The sequence below is a fragment of the Culex pipiens genome, chromosome 2 (genome assembly GCF_016801865.2).
Source record: "Culex pipiens pallens isolate TS chromosome 2, TS_CPP_V2, whole genome shotgun sequence".
In the NCBI taxonomy this organism is placed as follows: domain Eukaryota; kingdom Metazoa; phylum Arthropoda; class Insecta; order Diptera; family Culicidae; genus Culex; species Culex pipiens.
This window is the reverse complement of record NC_068938.1, coordinates 33,697,906-33,720,504: the sequence shown is the minus strand read 5'-3', so window position 1 is coordinate 33,720,504 and position 22,599 is coordinate 33,697,906. Positions and strand designations below refer to the sequence as shown.

At 36.3% G+C, this 22,599-nt stretch overlaps 2 protein-coding genes and 1 long non-coding RNA gene across 4 annotated transcripts; 2 read left to right on the top strand and 1 right to left on the bottom strand.

Moving 5' to 3' along the window:
- Window positions 1–2,669: 2,669 nt before the first annotated feature.
- LOC120422039 (equilibrative nucleoside transporter 2) lies at window positions 2,670–12,852 on the bottom strand. The gene is made up of 4 exons (XM_039585364.2): window positions 12,186–12,852; window positions 6,649–6,940; window positions 6,030–6,577; window positions 2,670–3,294 (listed from the first exon to the last, which is right to left on the bottom strand). The coding sequence occupies exons 1-4, from the start codon at window positions 12,486–12,488 to the stop codon at window positions 2,980–2,982; spliced, it is 1,458 nt and encodes a 485-aa protein (XP_039441298.1). The 5' UTR covers window positions 12,489–12,852; the 3' UTR covers window positions 2,670–2,979.
- A 54-nt stretch (window positions 12,853–12,906) lies between these two features.
- Window positions 12,907–13,769, top strand: LOC120422040 (uncharacterized). Of its 2 annotated transcripts, XR_005606068.2 has the most exons (3): window positions 12,907–13,047; window positions 13,131–13,547; window positions 13,606–13,769. It is a non-coding gene; the product is annotated as an uncharacterized LOC120422040 (long non-coding RNA). The 2 variants fall into 2 exon arrangements; XR_008212221.1 differs by lacking the exon at window positions 12,907–13,047 and having other exon boundaries at window positions 13,052–13,547.
- A 3,802-nt stretch (window positions 13,770–17,571) lies between these two features.
- LOC120422042 (mediator of RNA polymerase II transcription subunit 17) lies at window positions 17,572–19,989 on the top strand. The gene is made up of 2 exons (XM_039585367.2): window positions 17,572–17,781; window positions 17,837–19,989. Exons 1-2 carry the CDS (start codon window positions 17,693–17,695, stop codon window positions 19,689–19,691), a joined length of 1,944 nt encoding a protein of 647 aa, XP_039441301.1. The 5' UTR covers window positions 17,572–17,692; the 3' UTR covers window positions 19,692–19,989.
- Window positions 19,990–22,599: the final 2,610 nt, after the last annotated feature.

The following is a 22,599-nucleotide window of genomic DNA, read 5'->3' as shown; positions in this document are numbered from 1 at the left end:
AAATTATAGCTACTTTTAGTTATGAATGTTCGTTTTTTAGGTTTTTTGAATTGAAAAAATATTTCTTTAAAAAAACTGGAACAAATCTAAAAAAATTCTTTCTGGAACTTTGAAAAAAAAGGAAAATAATATATTTGAAGAGCTTTTTTTTCAAATTATGGAATTATTTTTATTAAAAAGATCAGAAAATTTCACAAAAGTTCCAACATTTAACATTTAACGGACCAATAGGGGAAATATGCTCATTTTAAGCCTAATAAGCGGTCGTGTTTGAATGATGCTGGATAATCTGGATTGTTCCTTGAAATTCACTAAAACCAAGTACACCAACGAGTAGAGCAACTTTTTGTTAACATTTCTGTTTATTTTCAATTTTATTAAATGTAATATTTCAAAAATGCATTCTAATCAGTCGAGTGCATTGGGCTACGCCCATTTTTCTATTTTCAGCTTGGTTTTTTTTCTTCCAGCGCTCTTTTGGGTCTGCTTAGTGCTGCTAAAATTGATAAAATTTTAAGCGAACACTCACGAAAAGTAGCATTTATAGCGAAAGTTTCCTGGCAGCACTTGCTCACTCTAACAGGCGCTGCACCAGAATGTTGGTAGTGTTAGTGGCCACCCTTTGTTCTTTATTTGCCTTCGCTCCTCGCTCGGTTTTCTTCAGCTTTCGATTGGAATGTGTAGTCGAAATTGAAACGTCAAAAGGCTTAGCGCGTTTGTTTTTTTTATGGTGCTTGCTAATAATTTACATTTTTCGGGATTATTTTCCAAGTGAGTGACTAAGTAATGGTTAAAAGAACATGTTGCCGGTAGTTGGAAGCAATTTTATATCTTAAGCGCTTTGAAATCGTTAGCGCAAATGAAAAGATATTGATGACTACATTCGTTAAGCAGTTAACCTCTGATCTTGCGTGTGGATGTGTGTGCCACCAAAATGATGAGAAATGATCTCGCAAAATAGAAATTATGACCCAAAGTGCATTAAATTTGATCTTTTTGGCCAGTAAGTGGCATACATTTGCGTGCTTACTCGAGTTGCCGGTATGTTTATCGCCTAAATAGTATTTTTGGAGCTTTAATCGAGCATCAAACTCTCCATATGACGAAGATAGGTGTTTGATTAGAAAGGGTATATTTCCCCTAGTCAGTTGAAAATTATAGGCTAATCAGGTGGCAGAAATACATATTTATCGATTCGAATTCTTTGTGAGGCTGTATCTCAGCGAATAATTTTCCAATGTTCAATGTTACAAAGAGAGAGAATAATAGGATATTTATCAGCATTTAAAAAATATTTATAAGCTCAAAAACAAAAAAAAAAGAAAATGAATACTTAAAGTAGTTATAACTTGAAAACGTTACATTTTATTTAAAAAAAGAAGGAAATCACTTTTCGATTGCTAATTCAATTTTACTTTTAAAGATGATTTTCAATCATTTTTCCATTTTTTGTCCACATTTTCGAGATATTCGAAAAAATAAGTATTTTTCCACGCCATACAAAAAAAGATTTTTTCCAGATATGTGTTGCACCATAATCCATTTTGTAACAATTATTTCTCGAGAGCAAGAAAATTTTAAAAAAAACATGCCGAAATTGCAAAGGAAAGAGGAGAGAAAGTGAAAAAGCTTATATCTAGGTCACAGGTTTTTTTATCCTTGGTAGATGAGCTTGATCATCCGCTTCCCAAGGGCCAAGAATAGTTCCGCCTAGTTCCGGCAGCTCCGAAACCGCGTCATCATCTCTCTCGCGACAGCAAAGAACTCCGGCAGGGTAAAGAGATCTTCCCCGGTGACTTCTTGTTTTCTTGTTTTTTCAATGGCTCAATTTTCACTTTAAAAATATTAAACCTTGGAAAACATAACCTGAATAAAATAAAGTTGTGGTTGGCACGTGATGAAAAGTTTATTTGAAATCGACTTAAACTAAAAATAAAGCAAAATCTTTCAAAATATCACTTGACAAATTTGGCATTCCTAGATTTACCTGCAAGCTCAGAATCCTGGTCGTACCGCCCCACCCTCACGAGATTTCAAAAAATGTTTCACGCAACTTCTTCCGAATTCGTGTGAGTTGGCGGAGATTGACCCCGATTCAATCGATCAAAGTAAAATTTTTGCAAGGACTTCGGATATGTCGAATAAAAAGAGCAAAGAGATTAATTTTCCAACATCATAAGAAATCCCCAATCCATGAAACAAAATGATCAATTTCCATTGTTTTCAAACTGATAACTATGAATCTAAACAAGAAAGGCTGCAACAAAGCGATTCATCCGCACTATTGATCTACCCTGCACGCAGTTCAAACTGATTCTCATCATCAGATCACGCACGTGCCCAACCAACAGACACAAGATCTCCCCCGTTAAAATGTGATTGCCCCTTGTCAAACAAACGCGCAGCGCTTGTTTAACAACAATCAACAAACGGGGCAACTGGGTCGTGCACTAGCCCCATATACGGACGAACGATCAGACGAAGTCTGATGACGATGACGATGCTTTCATTCTTTCTTCCGATGCGTTTCTTTGCGGTCACTGCGCTTCGTTGAATCACAACGGAATGATGCAACGTTTTTTTTACTACGAAGGAACTGCTTCGTCTTATCATCATATTACAAGCAAAAGCAAGGACGTGTGATATGAGAGAGTGGAAACCATTTACGCTTGGAATTTTCAAGTTTCTCGTATAGAGAGAATGTATAATATAATAATGTTCTACGATTAAAACGACTTTCTTCGTTATATAACTTTTTTTCCTAGTGTTTAAATAGTGTTGCTGTGTATGCTTAGTGGCGTAACATAGAGTGCTTATTTACTTTGTATGACAATAGAACAAATCTGGACGATTCACTATTTCCTCCCTTTTAAGAACTAATGATAAGTGTTGATCGAGAACCCTGTTGTGAACCCTGCGCCCGTACACATAATATCTTAACACAAATATCGCAGATCTGACCCGAAAACAAATGTCTCCTCACTTGATCATCTCGATTATCATATAACTTACCGTTGACCCACAAGCCAGCCCCACCCCGAGGAAGGCCGCCATCATCGACGAGGCCATTTCCTTTTCCTGCTGGTTGACCGATTTGGGCGCCCCGATGAGGGCGATGTTTGCGATGTACCCGTTCGAGAGCGCAAAGCCCGCCATCAGCGCCATAAAGATGTAGTCCGAGTGGATCATGATGGGAAAGTTGTGGTGCGGTTGGATGTTGCACAGCAGCATCGTCGGCACGAACGCGATCCGCGCGATCGTCATGATGCTGATCAGGAATGGACTGTGGGAGGGCTGCAAAGAGGGGAAAAATGCAATTTGAAATTATTCCTTACAATTTGACTAAAAAATGATGAACGCCTAAAAAGCGTCGATTTATTCTGTAAGATTTTTGTTTGTCATAGTTTTTAACAGTTCGAAATTCAATTTTGTGATTTTAACACATCGATGCCTCTGAGCTCTCTTCTGATAACTTCATGTGAATCCCAGCAAGCTTAGTACAAGAGAGCACAGAGGCATCGATATATTATTACTAATCTAATCTAATCTAATCTAATCGAACACAAGCGCAGCCAGTCCGAAGAAAGCATCCTGGAAGTACTTGTGGTTAGATTACGCCCCAAGTCCTTTCTTGTCAATATTAATGATTGCATTACATCGGAGTAACCCCGAATATGTATTGCAAAAAATTAGAGCGGCCAGGTCTACTGCGCCTATTTGAGCATTAAATGTAAAAAAAAATTCTTAAAGCCTAATTTGAAATAATGATAAACAAACATCAAATAATTAATCTATTTAATTACAATATTATCATATGACCTCAAAATATTTAATGAGTTTTAATATGTGAAAATAAATTGACCCAAAACACACAAAAATATGTTGATTCGGTTAAAATTCAAACTTAATAAAAGTGACTTACAGTTGAACATAAACCCAACCAATTACACTTTTCTTTAGTGATTTAAACACTCAATTGGTCCAGAACACCAGATTTTAATATCAAAAACATTGTGGTTTTTGGAAAAGAGCTGCGCTATTTCAACAGGAAATTTTCCAAATTTCTAATAAAGCCTTTATATTTTTTCCCTTAATTCCAATCAGTTTGCGTGCTTCAGGAAAAAATGTTCCCTGAATCATTTTCCATAAGAAAATGTATGAGCTGTACAATAATCATGTCCACGTGGACTAACAAAATAAAATTGAAATAGGCTCGAATCACGTCTCATAGGAAAAAAAATTCAAAAACTTCAAACGATGATAATTTAATTTTTCCCCACGAAAGAATTCCGTTCACCCATTAATAAATTATTAAATTATTAAATTATTAAATTATTAAATTATTAAATTATTAAATTATTAAATTATTAAATTATTAAATTATTAAATTATTAAATTTTTAAATTATTAAATTATTAAATTATTAAATTATTAAATTATTAAATTATTAAATTATTAAATTATTAAATTATTAAATTATTAAATTATTAAATTATTAAATTATTAAATTATTAAATTATTAAATTATTAAATTATTAAATTATTAAATTATTAAATTATTAAATTATTAAATTATTAAATTATTAAATTATTAAATTATTAAATTATTAAATTATTAAATTATTAAATTATTAAATTATTAAATTATTAAATTATTAAATTATTAAATTATTAAATTATTAAATTATTAAATTATTAAATTATTAAATTATTAAATTATTAAATTACTAAATTATTAAATTATTAAATTATTAAATTATTAAATTATTAAATTATTAAATTATTAAATTATTAAATTTTTAAATTATTAAATTATTAAATTATTAAATTTTTAAATTATTAAATTTTTAAATTATTAAATTATTAAATTATTAAATTATTAAATTATTAAATTATTAAATTATTAAATTATTAAATTATTAAATTATTAAATTATTAAATTATTAAATTATTAAATTATTAAATTATTAAATTATTAAATTATTAAATTATTAAATTATTAAATTATTAAATTATTAAATTATTAAATTATTAAATTATTGAATTATTAAATTATTAAATTATTAAATTATTAAATTATTAAATTATTAAATTATTAAATTATTAAATTATTAAATTATTAAATTATTAAATTATTAAATTATTAAATTATTAAATTATTAAATTATTAAATTATTAAATTATTAAATTATTAAATTATTAAATTATTAAATTATTAAATTATTAAATTATTAAATTATTAAATTATTAAATTATTAAATTAATAAATTAATAAATTATTAAATTATGAAATTAATAAATTATTAAATTTTTAAAAATGAATTGTAATTTTACTGCTTTGTAATTATACATATTTCTAGTTGGTAAGTTGGTAACAATTTCTTTATGTAGAATTTTTCATCTGTAGCATTATTAAATGTTTGAATTTATGGTGTTCTAAATTTTCTAAGTTATCGATTTTTTTAATTTTAAAATTATGATTTTGTGAAACTACATTTTTTGAATCCAAGTGTTTTTGATTTTTCAAATAAACTGAATATAAAATTTTCAAACCATAAACTTTCTTAATTATTATTTTTAGAAATTTTATAGTTTTTCAGTTTTTTTTTACTTTTTTTGTATTGTTTATGATTTTATTTTTTTTACAAATTGGTTTTTTGGTATTTGTATTTTTTAGTTATTTTTTATTATTTCTTTATTTTAAAATTGGAAATCAAAAATGTCTTGTGTTTCTAAATTTTAAAGATCTAGATTTTTTAATTTTTGGATTTTCTGCCAGACAGTTTAATAATAATTTTTAGGCTTTAATCTTTGGTTAACGTAATTTCAAGCAAAAACTAGTTTGTGGTTTTCAGTCGCATTCCAATGAGCAAATCCAAATTATCGGATGTTTTCATCAATACTTTTTGCGACTCTTGTGTGTTTTTTTATATGGAGTTTGGCGTTCCGAGCCTTTTAACATTAGTGTCCGTCAATGTTTTCATCAATAATAAAAATAATGATATTATTTAAATATCAAATCAACATACCCATTCAAACATTCCGGCGCACACCCTTCCAATGTAATCTCCGGTATTAAACAGCAGATAGTTCACCACCGGCAAAAAGTACACATCGTTCCACGGATGACCGCGGGTTTGCGACCCCACCAGAATCGTCACCGCCGGATAAATCGAAAGCGTCGTCACAAACACCAGCCACTCGGAAAATCCGTACAGCCAAATTTTCCTCAACACGCCCCAAAACGTTGGCTCCTGGCGCGGGAGCAGCTCTCGCGTGAGTCCGTCCACGTCCATCGAGCTCTTCATGAGCGTTCGCGACGCGGTGTGGTACTTGAAGAAGAGCGTTTTCGACATTACGATGTACATGATGAGCGTTAGTAGGAGAACTAGCGTCCCCACGATGAAGAACACAAACGCGGTGGAGGTGGGTGGAGCTCCGAAGCTGAGCGCTAGAATGTCTGCGGCCGCGGAGAAGATTCCTCCGAGGGCCTGGCCGCTGACGACGGCCGACATGTAGTCCGAGGAGAATTGGCCTGCAATTCCAAACAAGCCACCGGACATTGTGGCGGAGAAGGCTGTTAACGAGAAAAGAGTTGTTTTGTAAAACATTTCACTGTAGAACTTGGCAAACAAAAGCATGACTCACCATTGACGACGACCACGGAGGCGATCGTGATGAGAAAGAACTGGTCCTGCCAGCTGTCGGTGTCGATCAGGGTGAGGGCGGTGGTGCCGATGAAGATGGCAAACATTAGCACCAGCGAACCGACCATCCGCACCGGGAGGGAAATGAGGTGGCCGAAGCCGGCGTTTAGCAGCAGGAACAACGTGGACGGGATGGACGCGGCAATGTTCAGGTCGGACTGGAACTCGATCTGGCGCGGCGTGAGGACGGACGAGTCGTTGGCAGTTACGTTGCGGAACTTGTAGTGCCAGTACTGAAGAGAAAAGAAGGGAAAAAAATGAAATGGAGGAATGGGACCATCCATAAACCACGTGGACACTTTAGGGGGGGGGGGTATGGCGATTGTCCAAGCTCCATACAAAAAAGATTTTTTTTGTATGGACAATTGTCCATGAACGGGGGGGGGGGGGGGGTACGAGATTCCCAAAAAAGTGTCCACGTGGTTTATGGATGGTCCCAATTGTTTCAGTAAGCAAATGTTTTTCATTGCGAATTTAGATATAAAATATACATTTTCTACTTGCTTTTTTCGAAAAACACTTTAAAAAAGCGCTTATAACGACTTGTTAATAGTCAACGTAAATTGAAATCTTGTGCCGTTTAAATGCCAATACAACTTGTTTGAAGTACTGATTATGGCCAGCATACTTTGGCATACTTGGCCTAATTTTGCAACTCACTCAATTCCGAGTAGTAAATCATTCAATAAAATAATGGAATAATTCAACCATACCAAGTTAAATTTCAATGCTTTCACTAAGACTACATTTTTTGAAAAGTTTCGAAGTAAAATACGTACTCAAAACTGTTCACAATATACCGCTTTTCAAAAAAAAACTCAAATTTTCATAATTTGCAATATGGGTATCAAGCGAAACGAAATTTTGTATGCTTTTTCACTTTATATAAGTTTATTTTTGTAAAATATATATATTTTTTTCACATATTACCATATTTTCCGAGAATACACATATTTTTTTAGTTTGCAATATGGGTATCAAACGACGCAAAATTTTGTATGAAGCATACACAATTTGAATGTTTGCATGAAGCATGCCAAATTTCGATACGTTACCCATATTACATATTTGAAAAATTTGAGTATTTTCGAAAAATACGGTATTTTGTGAAAATTTTTAATATTAAAAAAAAACTAAATTGAAAAATAAATTGAAAAAGCGTACGAAATTTCAATTCGTTCGATACCTATATTGCAAATTATGAAAATTTGAGTGCTTAAGGTAATTTGTGAAAATTTTAATATTTTCAATTAATAAGAGTTATTTTTTTAAAATACAAATCATAAAAAAAGTATTTTGGAAAAAATACGGTATTTTGTGAAAATTTCAGTATCTTTCAAAAATAAAAATCTTATAAACTGAAAAAGCATACGAAATTTCAATTCGTTTGATACCCATATTGCAAATTTTGAAAATTTGAGTATTTTCGAAAAAAACGGTAATTTGTGAAAATGTTAACATTTAAAAAAATCTAATAAATTGAAAAGCGCATGAAACTTCAATTTGTATGATACCTATATTTCAAATTATGAAAATTTGAGTATTTTCAAAAAAATACGGTAATTTGTGAAAATTTTAGTATTTTCAAAAAAAAACTAAATTGAAAAAGCGTACGAAATTTCAATTCGTTCCATACCTATATTGCAACTTATGAAAATTTTAGTATTTTAAAAAAATACGGTAATTTTGTGAAAATTTTAGTATTTTCAAAGAAAACTCGAATTAATTGAAAAAGCGTTCGAAATTTCAATTTGAAAAGAATTGAAATTTCAAACGTTTTTTCAATTAATTAGAGTTTTTTTAAAAAACAAATCATAAAAATTGTAGTATTTTCGAAAAAAAACGGTATTTTGTGAAAATTTCAGTATTTCCCAAAAATAAAAAAGCATACGAAATTTCAATTCGTTTAATACCCACCCATATTGCAATTTATGGAAATTTTAATATTTTCGATAAAATACGGTATTTTGTGAAAATTTTAATATTTAACAAAAATTCTTTACTAAAGTGATTTTTTTTTCAAGATTTCACTTCGTTTGCAAAATACGGTATTTTCAAACAATTTTGAGTACATATTTTTACTTGGAAACTTACTACATTTTCAAAATATATATTCTTTCCCAAGTAACAATTTTAAACATACAGGTTTTATCATGGTTCTGGAAACCCTCATACGGCCTAAATATGCTTTTATGGCCTACTTAAAACCTAAAATGTTACTAGGGTTGTGAAAGCACTGAAAAAGATTTTAAAAATGAGTTATTAGTTTTAAATTTTAGCTTGGAAAACTTGTTAAACGCTGTAACTCTACATAAAGCTTAATTTGGTCCTAGAAATAACCCGAATTTTGGGGTAATGTGCAGGGTGGCCACTCAAATTCTATTTTCAATGTTTCGACATTTTTGGATAGTTTCTAAAATAAAGTATTGTTAATTTTTACCGAAGAGAATTCCAACTCGTTTTAAACTGTTCAAAACAATAAATTATATTATTTTTTTAAAGCTTTTGAAAAATCAATGTTGTTCCCTGATTTATAACCTTTCGAAAATGTTTGCAACGACCTGAAATCAAAGAAAATGTTTAAGTTTCGTAACTTTTTAAATAAAACACACTTGAATATACCTAGGAAGTGGCAAGAGGAAGACAAAAAGAAAACATTTGCAAAAAAAAAATAATCAACAATGATTTTTTAAATATTCTATTTCACATTTTTAATGTAATGATCTAGTAAAAATAAATCAAACACAGTACTTGTTCGGTTACTGGGCTGAATGAAAAATAACGAGGGGACCACCGATGCATAACATTTTTCTGATGAAATATAACAATAAAACTTAATCAAATTTATCAACAATGCTTACTTTTAATATTTCTTTAATTGTGACTTTTCACCAGGAGGCGTGCTGCTCGGCACCTTCCCCGCAGATCGATCAGCGTCAACGGCCAGCCTGCAACGTGGGACGACGAAGTCACGTACCTGGGAGTGGTGCATGACAAGAAGCTAAAGTACGACAAGCACGTGAACTACATCATCGGGAAGGTGGATCGGTCCACCAAAGCGCTCTACTCCCTGCTGAATCGGCGGTCGAAGCTGAGCATCAAGAACAAGTCGCTGGTGGTCAAGTGCATCATCCGTCCAATGCTGACCTACGCTGCTGCGGTCTGGGGCAACTGCGCCAAATCGCACCGTAAGCGACTCCAGGTGAAGCAGAATAAGCTGCTCAAGATGGTGCACAACCTGGACCCGTGGTACCCGACCGACGATCTACACAAGCTGGCCGGCGTCGACACCGTCGACGCAAGCATCGAAAGGGCAACGAGAACCTTCAGAACTTCGTGTGGGATGTCAACGAATCCGCTCATCGAAGCACTCCTCCACCAACAACTGTGATATTAGTCTTTAAGCCAAACATAGATCTAGGGTTTTTTCTCAAAAATTATTTTCCCTAAAAGAACACCCAGTTAGCAAAATCTAAACGTAGAAATATGTATCCTCCCTGCAAAGGCTTATGAATTGATCTCAGTTGAAAGGTTCTCCAAATCTCTGAATTGCAAATGTAACATCCTGGAGCAGAACAGTTAAATTCTAATAAAAACACAATTGAATTTAATTGTGACTTGAAAATAAATAAAAGTTTGAAAAAAGTTTTTTGAATTATTGAACATGATTTTTGCATCTATTAACCCCTCAGTCATTTCGGTTTGTTTAGGGTTTTGACGTTTGTCTCCTTTTTAACTAAGCTACGGCCCAGTTATCGAGCACCCAGTTAAATAGCAGCCTACTGTACTAGTAAATCCATTCCATAGTATTAATTTAGATTTTACTTTATTAATGAAATATACTGCCGTTCTACGCATAATTGTCCCATGTTCAAAAAAGTGCAACTGAGAAAAACGCGATTGAAATTTTTCGATCGATTTCTGTGTTTATACGCATAATTGTCTCGTGGGTCCCTGTTAGAACTATCTGTCCCTAATTGCCCCAGTTAGTAGTTAATCACTTTTACTTGTGATCCTCTTGCTATAGAATAGGTAAACACGACATAATGCTTAGTAAAACTATTGATTTGGGGGAAGAAAATACTTGGTGGGACAATTATGCGTAGAAGTACAACGATGGGACAAACAGACTTGGTGTTGTTTTTAATGAGTTTCCTAACAAAGTACTAGATTTTATGTGTTTTTCTAAAAGTATATGTCAAATTAAAATTAAAAATGACAAAAAATCGGAATCGATCAAAAATGACATGGGACAATTATGCGTAGAACGGCAGTATACTCAATCTAAAAAAATAGAATGGAATGAGACTTTAAAAAAATGTTCTTAGAAATTGAAAACAAAATCAACAGTTGGAAATACTTTTTCAAAAAAGTATTTTTGAAATTCTCCGGTTTCTACCTTTTTGTGGCGAAAAATGGCAAATGGCACCAAACCATAAATCAATTTTATTTATATTTTTGATTTGGTTCAAACGTTGTGGGGTCCTTCCGTATGACCAAAAAAACCATTTTGTATCATTGGGTCAGCCCTTCAAGGCTTTATACAATTTTGGTAGCTGCCCATACAAAATTTATAAAATTTGAAAATCTGTAACTTTTAAAGTCGTTTTCTGATCGATTTGGCGTCTTTGGCAAAGTTGTAGGTATTGATGCGGACTATTTAGAAAATATAGATACACGGATTTTTTTTTAATTAAACTTTTTAAACATTTTTTTATAAAATCAGTATTTTATTATATGGTTTAGGGGACAAATAACCGCAACCTTTGATTTTTTTTAAATACATAACTAGAAATTCTAGTTTTTTTTTTGAGTTTAGTTTTTAATGAAAAGTGCTTCACAAATTTTCTTATAAAGTGCACCGTTTTCTAGATACAGCCACTAAAGTTTTATGTTTGATTTTGACTGAAAAATTCCGTTTTTTTATTTTTAAATTAGTATCCACGATTGTCTTTTCGTAAAAATATTTTTTTTCGAAAGGTTCAAAATATTTTCAATTAAATTGTCTAAAAACACATTGAAGACTGGTTACTGAAATACAGCGAATAAAAGAAAAAGAAACAAGAAAATTTATATTTTTAAAGTTTCAACATAACATTCCAACATTTTCTTTTGTCAATGTCTCAGTAACTAATGGTACAGTTATCAATCCTAAAAAGACAAAATTTTGTAAAATTTTATGATCATTTTAAAATTTTTGGAATCAAGTCAAACATTTCGGAAGGGCCAGAAAATCAATATTACGCCAATTTAAAATGTTTGTGGTTGGTTGGTTCACATAAGTAGTTTGCACTTGATGGAACTAACTTAAAACCTGGGACAATAAGAATTGAAAAAAAAAACAAATGAGAGGAAAATTGAATTTTAAAAACAAAAAAAAACAATATCGCAAAATCTTCTTATTCAAACCCGTCCAAACTCACTTGATGAGCAAATCTGCTACCTATAATTACAAATCGATTTCCCCCACGCACTTACCTCCTCCGACGTGACAAAGAAGTTCCACGGCAGCAGCGTGGTCATCCCGAGCAGGTAAAACACGGCATAGTTAAAATGGTACTTGTCCACGGGGGCAATCCGCAACCCGCCACCACCACCGCCGTCATCCGCCGTCCTTCGGGCCGTCCTCGTGCCCACGACGGCCGTCGACGGAATCGCATCGACGGAGCCCGCATTGATCGAACCCGCATAATTCGTTTCGTCGTAAAAGGTGGCCTCACTGTCGTCTTCCTCGTCCTCCAGCAGCAGCGGTCGATGGGTTGTGGCCGTTGCGTAATCCATGGCCGCTGGGTTCCGGAAGCCGTGGCCGTTACGCCCCCCAAAAGATTAGTTTTTGTTATTTTCACGAGGGCAGGCGCCAACATTAACACCGTTTTCGAGAATATACGGAACTCATGCCATTGATAACAATCACCTTTTTCAGGTCATCAAGATAACACACAAAACAATAACAATCGACTGATAAAGGTCAGAAGAGGAAAAACGCAAAAAAGAGTTAACTGTTTATCACGCAACAAAGCAAGCACTGACTGACTGACTGGACACTTTCAGCTGACTAATCATTCACAAACACAATCACTGGAAGAGGGGGACGGCAGTGAAAGGTTTCTCCTTTTTTCTGAATAAATGCGATTCAAACAAACGACTATCAACGACTGGGGCCCACAACACTGGAGCAGATTCGCTCGAGAGCCTCCCCGAGGTAGAGGAAAAAAATGTAAATAAGCTGAACGGGAACGCACGCACACACCCAAAGGAAAAAAAATGTAAACATCACACGAGATGACAGTTGCGGAGAGGGAAGGGATGCCAGTTTGAGGGATTTTGATCGGGGTTGGAGGTTTGTGTCTTGGGTGGAATAAATATTGGCTGTGATTGGCTGAATTCCGAGGAGCTGATTTTGTTTACACAATTTCTACGCAGACATAGGCAAATCAAGTAGCCGAACTGGCCTGTAAAAACCAGCTGTTTCCCTGTTAGACTGAAGTCCGGCGGTCGTGCGATTCGAAGCGTTATCCCTCGATGTCGATTGTGTCCTGCCATTTTCGAGCGTTTGTCGTGCATTTCATCGAATGTCAAAGGTGACATCTGCAGTTCGTGTTGGTACTAGTAGGCTACGCAATTGGATGACAGTTCATTTTTTTTTCAAAGTCCACCACGAAAAGGTTATTTAATAAGTTAAAATTAGAAATAATTAAAACAAAAAGCATTGTTTGTGCAGATTCCGATGCGTCAATCCGGAAGGCGTGCTGTTGAGCGATGGGTTCGATGCTCAAATACAAAGCCAGCGGTTTCAAATTCAGGGACTTTCTGAACCAGGAAAACGGTAAAATGCAAGAGGTAAATTCAGAATAGCTTTTTGGTTCTCATCTATTGCTGACTCGAATCCTTGTTTCAGGAATCTAAATTTCCAAGCAACTCATCAAACTTCCATCATCCAACATCCAAAAAGTTTTTGGCACCTCGGATTACCAACTTTTTCAAGAACTTTTTCTTCCAGTATGGCCAAGATTGTGGATTATTTGTTGTAAAAACAGGATAATAAAAATGTATTGATCAACATTTAATTATTTTCATTTAAATAACCCAAAAATCCAAAACGAGAGCACCCGACAATGGCAGGACAATCTAAATAACAAAGTCGCCCGAAAACGGCCCGACAACGGCCCGTCAACGTCGATTTTCTCAAACGTCGATTTCGACGATCGTCGGACAAAGTGTTGCATATACGCACGAAAAGGGCCCGAATTCCGTCGGACAAACCGACGGAATTCGGGCCGTTTTGTCGAGCCGTCCGGCGGTTTTCGGGCCGTTGTCGGCCCGGTCCGTCTGTCAGGGTTACCACGTGCTCGTTGTATAATAAAGGACACAGCTGATTTTGACAGACGAATTATTCTACTCAATTTGCCTATGTATGTGTGTAATTTTTTTACAAACTAACACACTCTCGCGCGTGGACTTACAAAAAATTCTGGAGATAAAGTCACATGACCAACAACTATTTCGACGCCAACATTTCAAAAAGCATCATGTACAAACCATGCGTTTTGAGAAAAACGCATTTGAATGTTGAGCATCCATTTTCAATTCCCATTTTAATATAAAAGCAAAATAAAATGCTCTAATGATAACAAACGATGAAAAACGTTGCTTTTATTGATACTTGATCATCCAAATTCAATAAAACATTATTTCCGTAATTTTATTTGAGAAAAACAAACATAACTTCTTTTAAAATCACCAACGTCTATATCACCCTGCTGTCATTGAGGGGGACGCTTTGTTATGATAGGTTTTTCTTCGCCGAATGTACATGGTGCTTTGTTCATGTTGCTTTTTTTTCGTCACGAGGTTTATGTAGTCTTTTGTTTGACAGATTGACAGGGCTATATAAACAGGGACTGCTGATGGCAGAGATTTTGTTTATGTTACTTTATTTAAAATCATGATTAAACAGACTTTACTGAAGTAACTTTTGCTCATTTTTGGTGGAGAGGTAGCTTATTAGGAGTACCCAGAAAGTGTCAAAATGTACATGATGCTTTTTGGAATGTTACCGTCGATTTCTACACACAAAAAAATATCATGGTAATGACAAAAGTAACTTACTTTTAAATTAATAAGTGGTTAAAATTTGCTACATTAAAAGTTTTTTTCTTGTTTTGAAAATGAAAACTTTTACTGCTACAGTTTTTGAAAATCTCATTGCTAACTTATTTAAAAGTTTTAACTTTTAATTCGACTGTATAATTTCTTTCATTTTGTCGTTCTCGTGAAACCGTGTACGTCCAAAATGTAAACAAACGTTTAGGTGATTCCGGTGTTAAGTGAGTGGTGGTCCACGACGTCAATCAAAACAGAACGCGTCCGATGAGGCCAGCTTCCTGCCGGATCTGCAGCTGTTTCACGACTGAAATTGGCAAGAAGGAAGCTTGGGTGTTTGGTGACGTTTGGATTAGATGACGGGACAGTGTGGGATGTCCTGAGGGTCCGCAGTCCATTTCTCGGTGCGGGACATGTTTGACGAGTATTACATAAAAATCCGGAAGAACAGTTTGCACCAGTTCTGGAAGAACCGTCTGTACGAAAGCCGCAGGTCCTGAAGCTGTCGTACTCGGATTACTTCCAGAGGTTGGAGCAATATCCGACGAACCTATATCAAGAACATCTACCTGGAATACCGAAGAAGTCACCGGTGTGTATTGAGAATGTGTTCAGTGTCTAGCCAAATTAATTTATTTTCAAATTCTTTCAGCAACTCCCGCCCGCAAACTCTCAACTCGCGACGGCGCAGCTTCGGCCGGATGAACTGGCAACATCTGTGCCATTCTCGAAGGAGGACGATGCGATCGGGAACTATCGGTTCAGGCGCTTCACTTCCCAGTCGGAAAACGTCGACTTACCTTCTCGAATTAACACCCAATGGCCAACTCCTCCAAGCCTGTCCTGATGATGGCTGGCAACGAGACTACCCTGCCCTAGTAACATTTTTAAACTTACAGGTTTTATCATAGTTCTGACAACTCTCATACGGCCTAAATAGGCTTTTATGGCCTACTTAAAACCTAAAATGTTACTAGGGTGTATTCTACATCGCTGTCGCGCTCCAAAATGTAGGCCGCGATGTTAAGCAGCATTAGCAGCAGGTTTGATATTAAAATAAAAATAGAAATAAAATTCATCACATTTTTCGAAAATCATCAGTGTAATGTTAAATGTTATTTATTGTTGCCATAAAAGGTTTCTTCTTATAATAAAAGTAAAAAACTTTTATCGATACAACGATTTTGTTCCAGAAGTGCATGGTAGTATCAAAAACTTTCCAACTTTTAAATTAAAAAGTTTGAACTTTCTACGAATATTTACCAACGCGAACTTTTAATCCAACGAACGATCTTTTTAAATTTAGAGTATTTTTTCTTTGTGTGTAGTAATTTCTTTATGTTTTTTTGCTTTCCTCACGTTACTGAGGAAAGGCTATAAAATCACTCGAAAAATGAACTTCTCAATCAGACCTCCTAGACCGAGTCCTAGACTCACATTCATGTATACCTACCGACTTAGAATCAAATTCTGAGCAAATCTCTGTGTGTGTGGCGGGATGTTCATCAAAAAATTGTCACTCGATTATCTCGACATTGGCTGAACCGATTTTGTCCGTTTTGGCGTCATTCGATAAGTCTTGGGGTCCCATAAGTCGCTATTAAAAATTATGCAGTTTAGTAGTGACGAACTGTCACTTTTTATACGGCGCTCACGCACACTATCAAAACGAACGTTTGGTAGAATATGTGAACTCCATGTAAAATGGGTGTCAAACTAAAAAGTGTTCGTTCGACGACAGTTGGTGTCAAATCATCGGGGTTTGAGTATAATTTGTATTTTGGGGTTTTTTTCGATTTTTCCATTTCGAATTTGAATTATTTTTTAGATATTTTGATGCTTAGCAATCTGAAAATTTATTAAATTCGAAATAAAAAAAAAAATGAAATTCAGAAATTTACCTTCCGGAATTGAATTAAGTAGTTTCGTGTTATTTTTTTTATAAATCTAGTTTTTTTAAAGGTTTTTTTAAACTATTTTGTTTCATATGTCCTAGGACCTTTTCGAAAAAAACTCTTGAAATATATTTTATGATTCTTATACTGCTTTCTAAGGCTAGTATGGATATCGGAAGGAAAGGGGCCAAGAAACAGCTTTACGAACAGCAGAACAACAGAGAGGGAGCGTTTTCTTGGGGCCTTTCTTCACCCTATCTGGCTTGCTTTCGCTGCCGCTGCTGCTCATTTGAAATTTTTCTTGACCGGTTCCTTCCGATGTGCATACACCGCTTTAGGGCCAATAAGCGCCTCTCAAGAAGAGGGGTCAAGAAATGGCTTTACGAACAGCAGAACAAAAGAGTGGGAACGATTTCTTGGGGGTTTTCTTTACTTTCTCTGGTTGCTTTTGCTGCAGCCCATTTCTAGAGTTTTTTTTTTGAATAGGTCCTATAAACTTTTGAAAGACAATAGCTCATAGAACCTTTTTTTAAAAATAACTCTAGATTTCTAGAGTTTTTTTTTAAATGGTCCAAAAAAACCAAATTTTCAGTTTTTGCTTTTTGGGTGTTTTTTAATATCCCTGACTCAAGGCGGTTTCAAAAACACACAAAAAGCAAAAACTGGAAATTTGGTTTATTGGACATTTAAAAAAAACTCCAGATTTGAACTATTTCTTGCCCGGATCCTTCCGAAGTGCGTATATCGCTTCCGCTACGTAATTTTGTGCTCCACCCAAACCTTTGCAGATTTCTGTCGATTACTCTACAGACATTTCGTGCCATCAACTGGCATCCCTGCGCCCTCAAACCAAAACCCGAAACGTCACAACAAAGCAAAATTTGAAGCTTGAAAATCGGGGAATGTCGGCGTGCCGCTTTCGCCCGGAGTAGTTTCGTGTTAATTTCACAGTTTTTACAGTTAAAATTTTCCTCAAACGGCCGAAAAATGTCCGTGTCAACGAATATAAGCGTGGAGGCTCCGATCGAGAGCCAAATCCAGGAGATTGCGTACGATGGAACCGAGATCTATCAGCTGTAAGTTAGGGTGGCATTTTGATTGGGGTTGATTTTGATGGTTTGATTGTTTTAGGCCGCCGACGCTGTCGGAACATTTGGCCAAGTGCGCGGCCAAGATCGACTTTAGCAAGACTGCGAACGACATTGATTTGGTGCAGCAAAGTATCAAGAAGGAGGACGAGAAGAAGGAGGAGGAAGGGAAGGACAGTGCGGCCCACTTTCAGTCCAGCTTGTGGCCGTGGGATTCGGTGCGGAACAAGCTGAAGGAGGCGTTCACGGAGGTTTGCGTGCTGTCGGACGTGCTGGCGGTGGCGAAGGAGAAGCGCTTTATGGTGCTGGATCCGATTCCGCAGGAACCGCCGGAGGTGAAGCCGATGGTGCAGGTTTACGCGCGGAAGAAGGCGCTGGCGAGTGCGGCGAACATTTTGCTGACCGGGGCGGATCGGTTGAAGAGTGCGAACCAGGGCGAGCAGGGCGGGAGTCGGGCGCCGGACTTTCATATTGAGTTGCTGCGGCTGAGGAGGAATTGGCGGTTGAAGAAGGTTTCGAACACGATTATTGGGGATTTGAGCTATCGGACGGCGGGGTCGAAATTCATGCATCCGGGGATGTTTGAGGTAACGAAGGCGGAGGACGAGCAGAACGGGGAGGAGGCGGCGGGGGCTGCGGGTACGGTGGCCACGACGGCTGGGGGAGCGGCTCCGGGGCCGAAGATTAACTCTGCGTTGAGGGTGAATGTTCCGACGGAATTGCAGGGGGTGGCGTTTATTAAGGTGATTACGCAGAAGGACCAAGGGGATTTGTGCACGGCCACGCTGAACATGATGGGATCGACGCAGCTTTGTCCGCAGGCCGGAGCGTGGCAGCAGACGCTGGAATTTGCCCAGAATGTGTTGTTTTGTAAGGAGCTCTTTAACCAACTGGCTAGGGAAGCGGTTCAGTTGCAGGCACCGATTCCGCACGTGGTCGTTGGCAATCAAATTCGAGCTACGCTACTCCCGGGGATCCAGCTGATCATTTCCCTTTGCCACTCGACGTCTTCCGACTCGAACAACAGTTCGGAACCGATCAAAGATCATGATCACGTACTGGAACATTCCCTACATCAACTGCTTCGTGAGTTCCACCACAAAAACACGCACCATCCGTTCCCCCATCCGGCGAGCGCCCCGCTCGGCCCCAGCAAGAAACGCATGCTCGCCGGTCCGTCCGCGTTCGACCGTTACGAACTGCTGGAGATGACCAAATCTCAAACCCTGCTCGAGCAGATCATCGCCCAGGCGCAGCACATCTTCACGCGACGTCGCGCCCAGTACGTCCTCGACACACTCGCCCGGGACGTCAAAGATCCGCAAATCACCTCCCACTGGAACGCCATGAACAGCCCGACCATGTCCTGCGTCAAGATCAACATCACCTCCCACGGGTACGACGCCAACCTGCGCACCTCCCTCGTCATCCACGTCAAGGAACGCTCGCTGAAGTGCATCTGCCGTGACGGCCGCATCATGCACATGTCCTACGAGATGCAGGAACTGCGCGACCTCATCTACTGCCAGATCAGCCAGCACCAGATCATCTGCCTGCAGAACCTCGCCAAGTGCATGGCCTGGCAGATCCTCTCGAACAGCAGCCACCTCGGCATCGGCGCCGTCGAACCACTCGGCAACGCCAGCTCCTGTGTGCTCGCCTCGCCCAACAGCGACCGCCTGATCGCGGTCCAGGTCCGCTGCGATCCCCAAATCGACGTCAAAGTGTTCATCGCTCAAAGCCCCGGCAAAGACTTCTTCCCCGGTTCGCTCGTCCAAGGGCGCCACTGGGAGCATCTCGGAGGGCACTTCAAGGAGGTCCGCTTCGACAAGATGGAGGGCAAAAACTTCCACAACAAGATGGAGTTCCTGATGGCGAGCCTGACGAGTCAGTCCTAACGGCGACCACACCGGCTGGAGGAGATCTTCCTAAGTGACGAGGGCGATGGAGGTGGGAGCGGCGATGAGGAGGGCGAGGTGGAGGAGGAGGAGGAAGAGGACGATGATGATGGAGCTGGAGGGGGCCGAAGTCCGGAGCTTGGTCAGCTCGTGCTCGATGTTGCGCGGGGGGACTTTTGAGAATTGTGAAAACACACTCGTATTTTATTGCTTATGGTGAGGCATCTTATGACTACACACACAATTAGAATAAAAGTATTTCGTAATAAATATTAACTGATATCTGTGAAAACATGGGGTTTCGATTCGAGAAATGAAAGAAAACCAAGAGAGAAAAAAATAATGATCAACTTCAAAAATGACAGCAAAGATTTTTTTTACTTTATTTTGCCATTCAAGAAATGTATTAAATTTTTCTTAATTTTCATTTTTTTTTGTTGAGCCTTGATACCACTACGACCAATTTGAGGAATATTGTGGTGTTAATTTGCAATAGGGTAAAGTGGGGTAAGTGTAACAAGCTAAGGAAATGCTCGTTATAACCCATTAAAAAGTTAAAAAAAAAAATCTGTCGGATTCTATTATAATCATCTTATTCTTGGTCTTGACTAAGACCTTGTTAGAACAAGTTTTAAAAAAATCCAGTTTTTTAATGTAAAAAAAATGATTTTTAAATTTTTGATTTTCCGTACGTTCTACTCAACTAGTGGGGCAAGACGAACAACCCGTTGGGGCAAGAGGAACAATGCATGAAAAAACATGTGAATATGCTAACAATTGAACTGTTACATCAGATTAGAAATTTATTTGAAAGGTTTCTTCCATTTTTAGATTAAATAATAAAATATTTCACTAAAAAAATTTAACGTTTTTACGAAAATAAAATATTACTTAGATGGTAAATAGTAAATTTTCATAATATCACTGTATTTTGTATGGACATTTTTTTAACAATTGTTTATCAGTTTTTAGTACTTTCATGTATTTATTTCCCAATAAAATATGTTGTTGCAGCAATTAGTAATTGTGTCACTTGCCCCACCTGAACAAGATTTTTTAAAAGCTTTCAACAAAAATAACCAAAAGTTAAATCATACTTTGTAATAGGTGCATGTTATTGGTAGAGACACTACTGATCTAGGAAAAATAGCATTTTGATAAAATGAGCCTTAAAACGAACCCTTAGCCTTATTTTGTACTTTCCAAATATTACCCATAATGGAAATTATAAAAATTTCGGTATTTCGTAAAAACTTGGGGATTTAACATTTGAGGATTTGAATAATAAGTTATTTTGTGAAATTAATGTATTATTTGAAACTCTTTTTAAGTGAAAATCTAGTATTTTAAGTGTGCAAATATTTGGTGTGCAATTATGATTTGCACAGGGGGGGAATTTGGTGCAAAGTGTGCAATAACCAAGGGAATGATGGAAAGAGAGGAATCACAAATCCGTATAGAGTTATCTAAGTCCGCTCTCACGCACACTAGCACCCCATTTGTTTTGCTGGACGGTACAAAATTTAACCTCAATCTTTTTCGTGTAAGGCTTTTAATTGCTTATTTAATTGTCGGTGTACAGGACGCCGCACTGTTTAATCATTTTCTGACGTCCATTCAATTTTGCAGTCCAAACCCAGTTATTGAATTGGAAAAATAAAATTCTTTTTCAAATTGTCTTTTCTTGATTTGTGTGCACCTACGTCGAAGACCAAGATTGTTTACTTTTTGCTCTTTGGTCTGACAGTCTTGGTCTGACAGATTTGGTCTGACAGCTTTATCATGGATTTTGGTCTGGTCTAGGCGAGGGATAGGACACAGCACCTTCCTGCATTTAACCGTGTTTGCTTGATTTCTATAATGCCGTTGCAAATATTTTTCAAAGTATTACAGTATTACAGGTATGCTACCGTAAAAAAATGCAAACATCAATGAGTTTGTGAAAATATTTTTTTTTGCTAAAGTTTTACCTCTTTTTCCGATCTGTATTACCCGAATTAAATAAAAAATAAAATCATTTAAACTTCCCGAAAAATCAGATAAAAATATAACTGCTTTTAAAGTTTTCATACGACCTTTTCAAATGTTAGGCATTATTGACTATTTTTCCTTAAAAGTCTAATACCCTTTCGTTTGCGACAGCTAGAATCGGCTGAAATGTCGCAGAGTTATGATTTTTTGAAAAATGTGTTTTTTGTGAAAATCGACGAAAATTGCAATATTTTAGTCCACCCTAACATGGTGTAGGTCACCCTAACGGCCAAACAAAAAAAATATAGGTCTAATTATTTCAAATATCATTCAATACTATATACGCCCTTTTGAAATGTTAGCCCAGATTAAAAAAAAAAAAACAAAATATTATTTTCGAAAAGATCGGAAAATTTCACGAATGTTTCATGATTTAACATTGAAAATCGGACCATTCATTGCTGAGACATCGACATAAGAAAATGGAGGTTTGTTTGAGTAAGACTAAAAAAACAATTTTCCTGTTTTTTATTCTTTTATCCGCTGTTTGTCAGCAACCAGTGGTCCAATCTTCAATGTTTCTTAGACGAAATTGTAGGAAATTTTCGAAAAAAGGATGGACAATCATTTACACTATTTAAAAAATAAAAAAAAAACGGATTTTTCGGACAAAATTTAAGGTGAGACGTTGATTATTTTCGAAGATAATTGATCATCACTATGTAATATTCTGTATTAAATTTAATTTAACGAATTTCTGTACCAAAATGAATCAGCATGTGCCGGTTGTTGCCTCCTTGAAGCCACTGAAGGAATTTTTGATCTAAAGCAATTGTGTTTCAAAATTTATATAATTTTGTGGTACAATCATTGACGTCCTAGTTGGCAATCATTGATTAATGACGATTTCCATAACTTTACAAAGAATGGGATAATC

Excerpts from the sequence above, each read along its gene's own strand:
- LOC120422042 (XM_039585367.2), top strand. The coding sequence starts at position 17,693 with ATGTCCGTGTCAACGAATATAAGCGTGGAGGCTCCGATCGAGAGCCAA. Across the intron at positions 17,782-17,836 it reads GGAACCGAGATCTATCAGCT|GCCGCCGACGCTGTCGGAAC; the intron begins GTAAGTTAGGGT and ends TGATTGTTTTAG.
- LOC120422039 (XM_039585364.2), bottom strand. The coding sequence starts at position 12,488 with ATGGATTACGCAACGGCCACAACCCATCGACCGCTGCTGCTGGAGGAC. Across the intron at positions 6,941-12,185 it reads TCTTTGTCACGTCGGAGGAG|TACTGGCACTACAAGTTCCG; the intron begins GTAAGTGCGTGG and ends TTTTCTCTTCAG. Across the intron at positions 6,578-6,648 it reads CTCCGTGGTCGTCGTCAATG|CCTTCTCCGCCACAATGTCC; the intron begins GTGAGTCATGCT and ends TCTCGTTAACAG.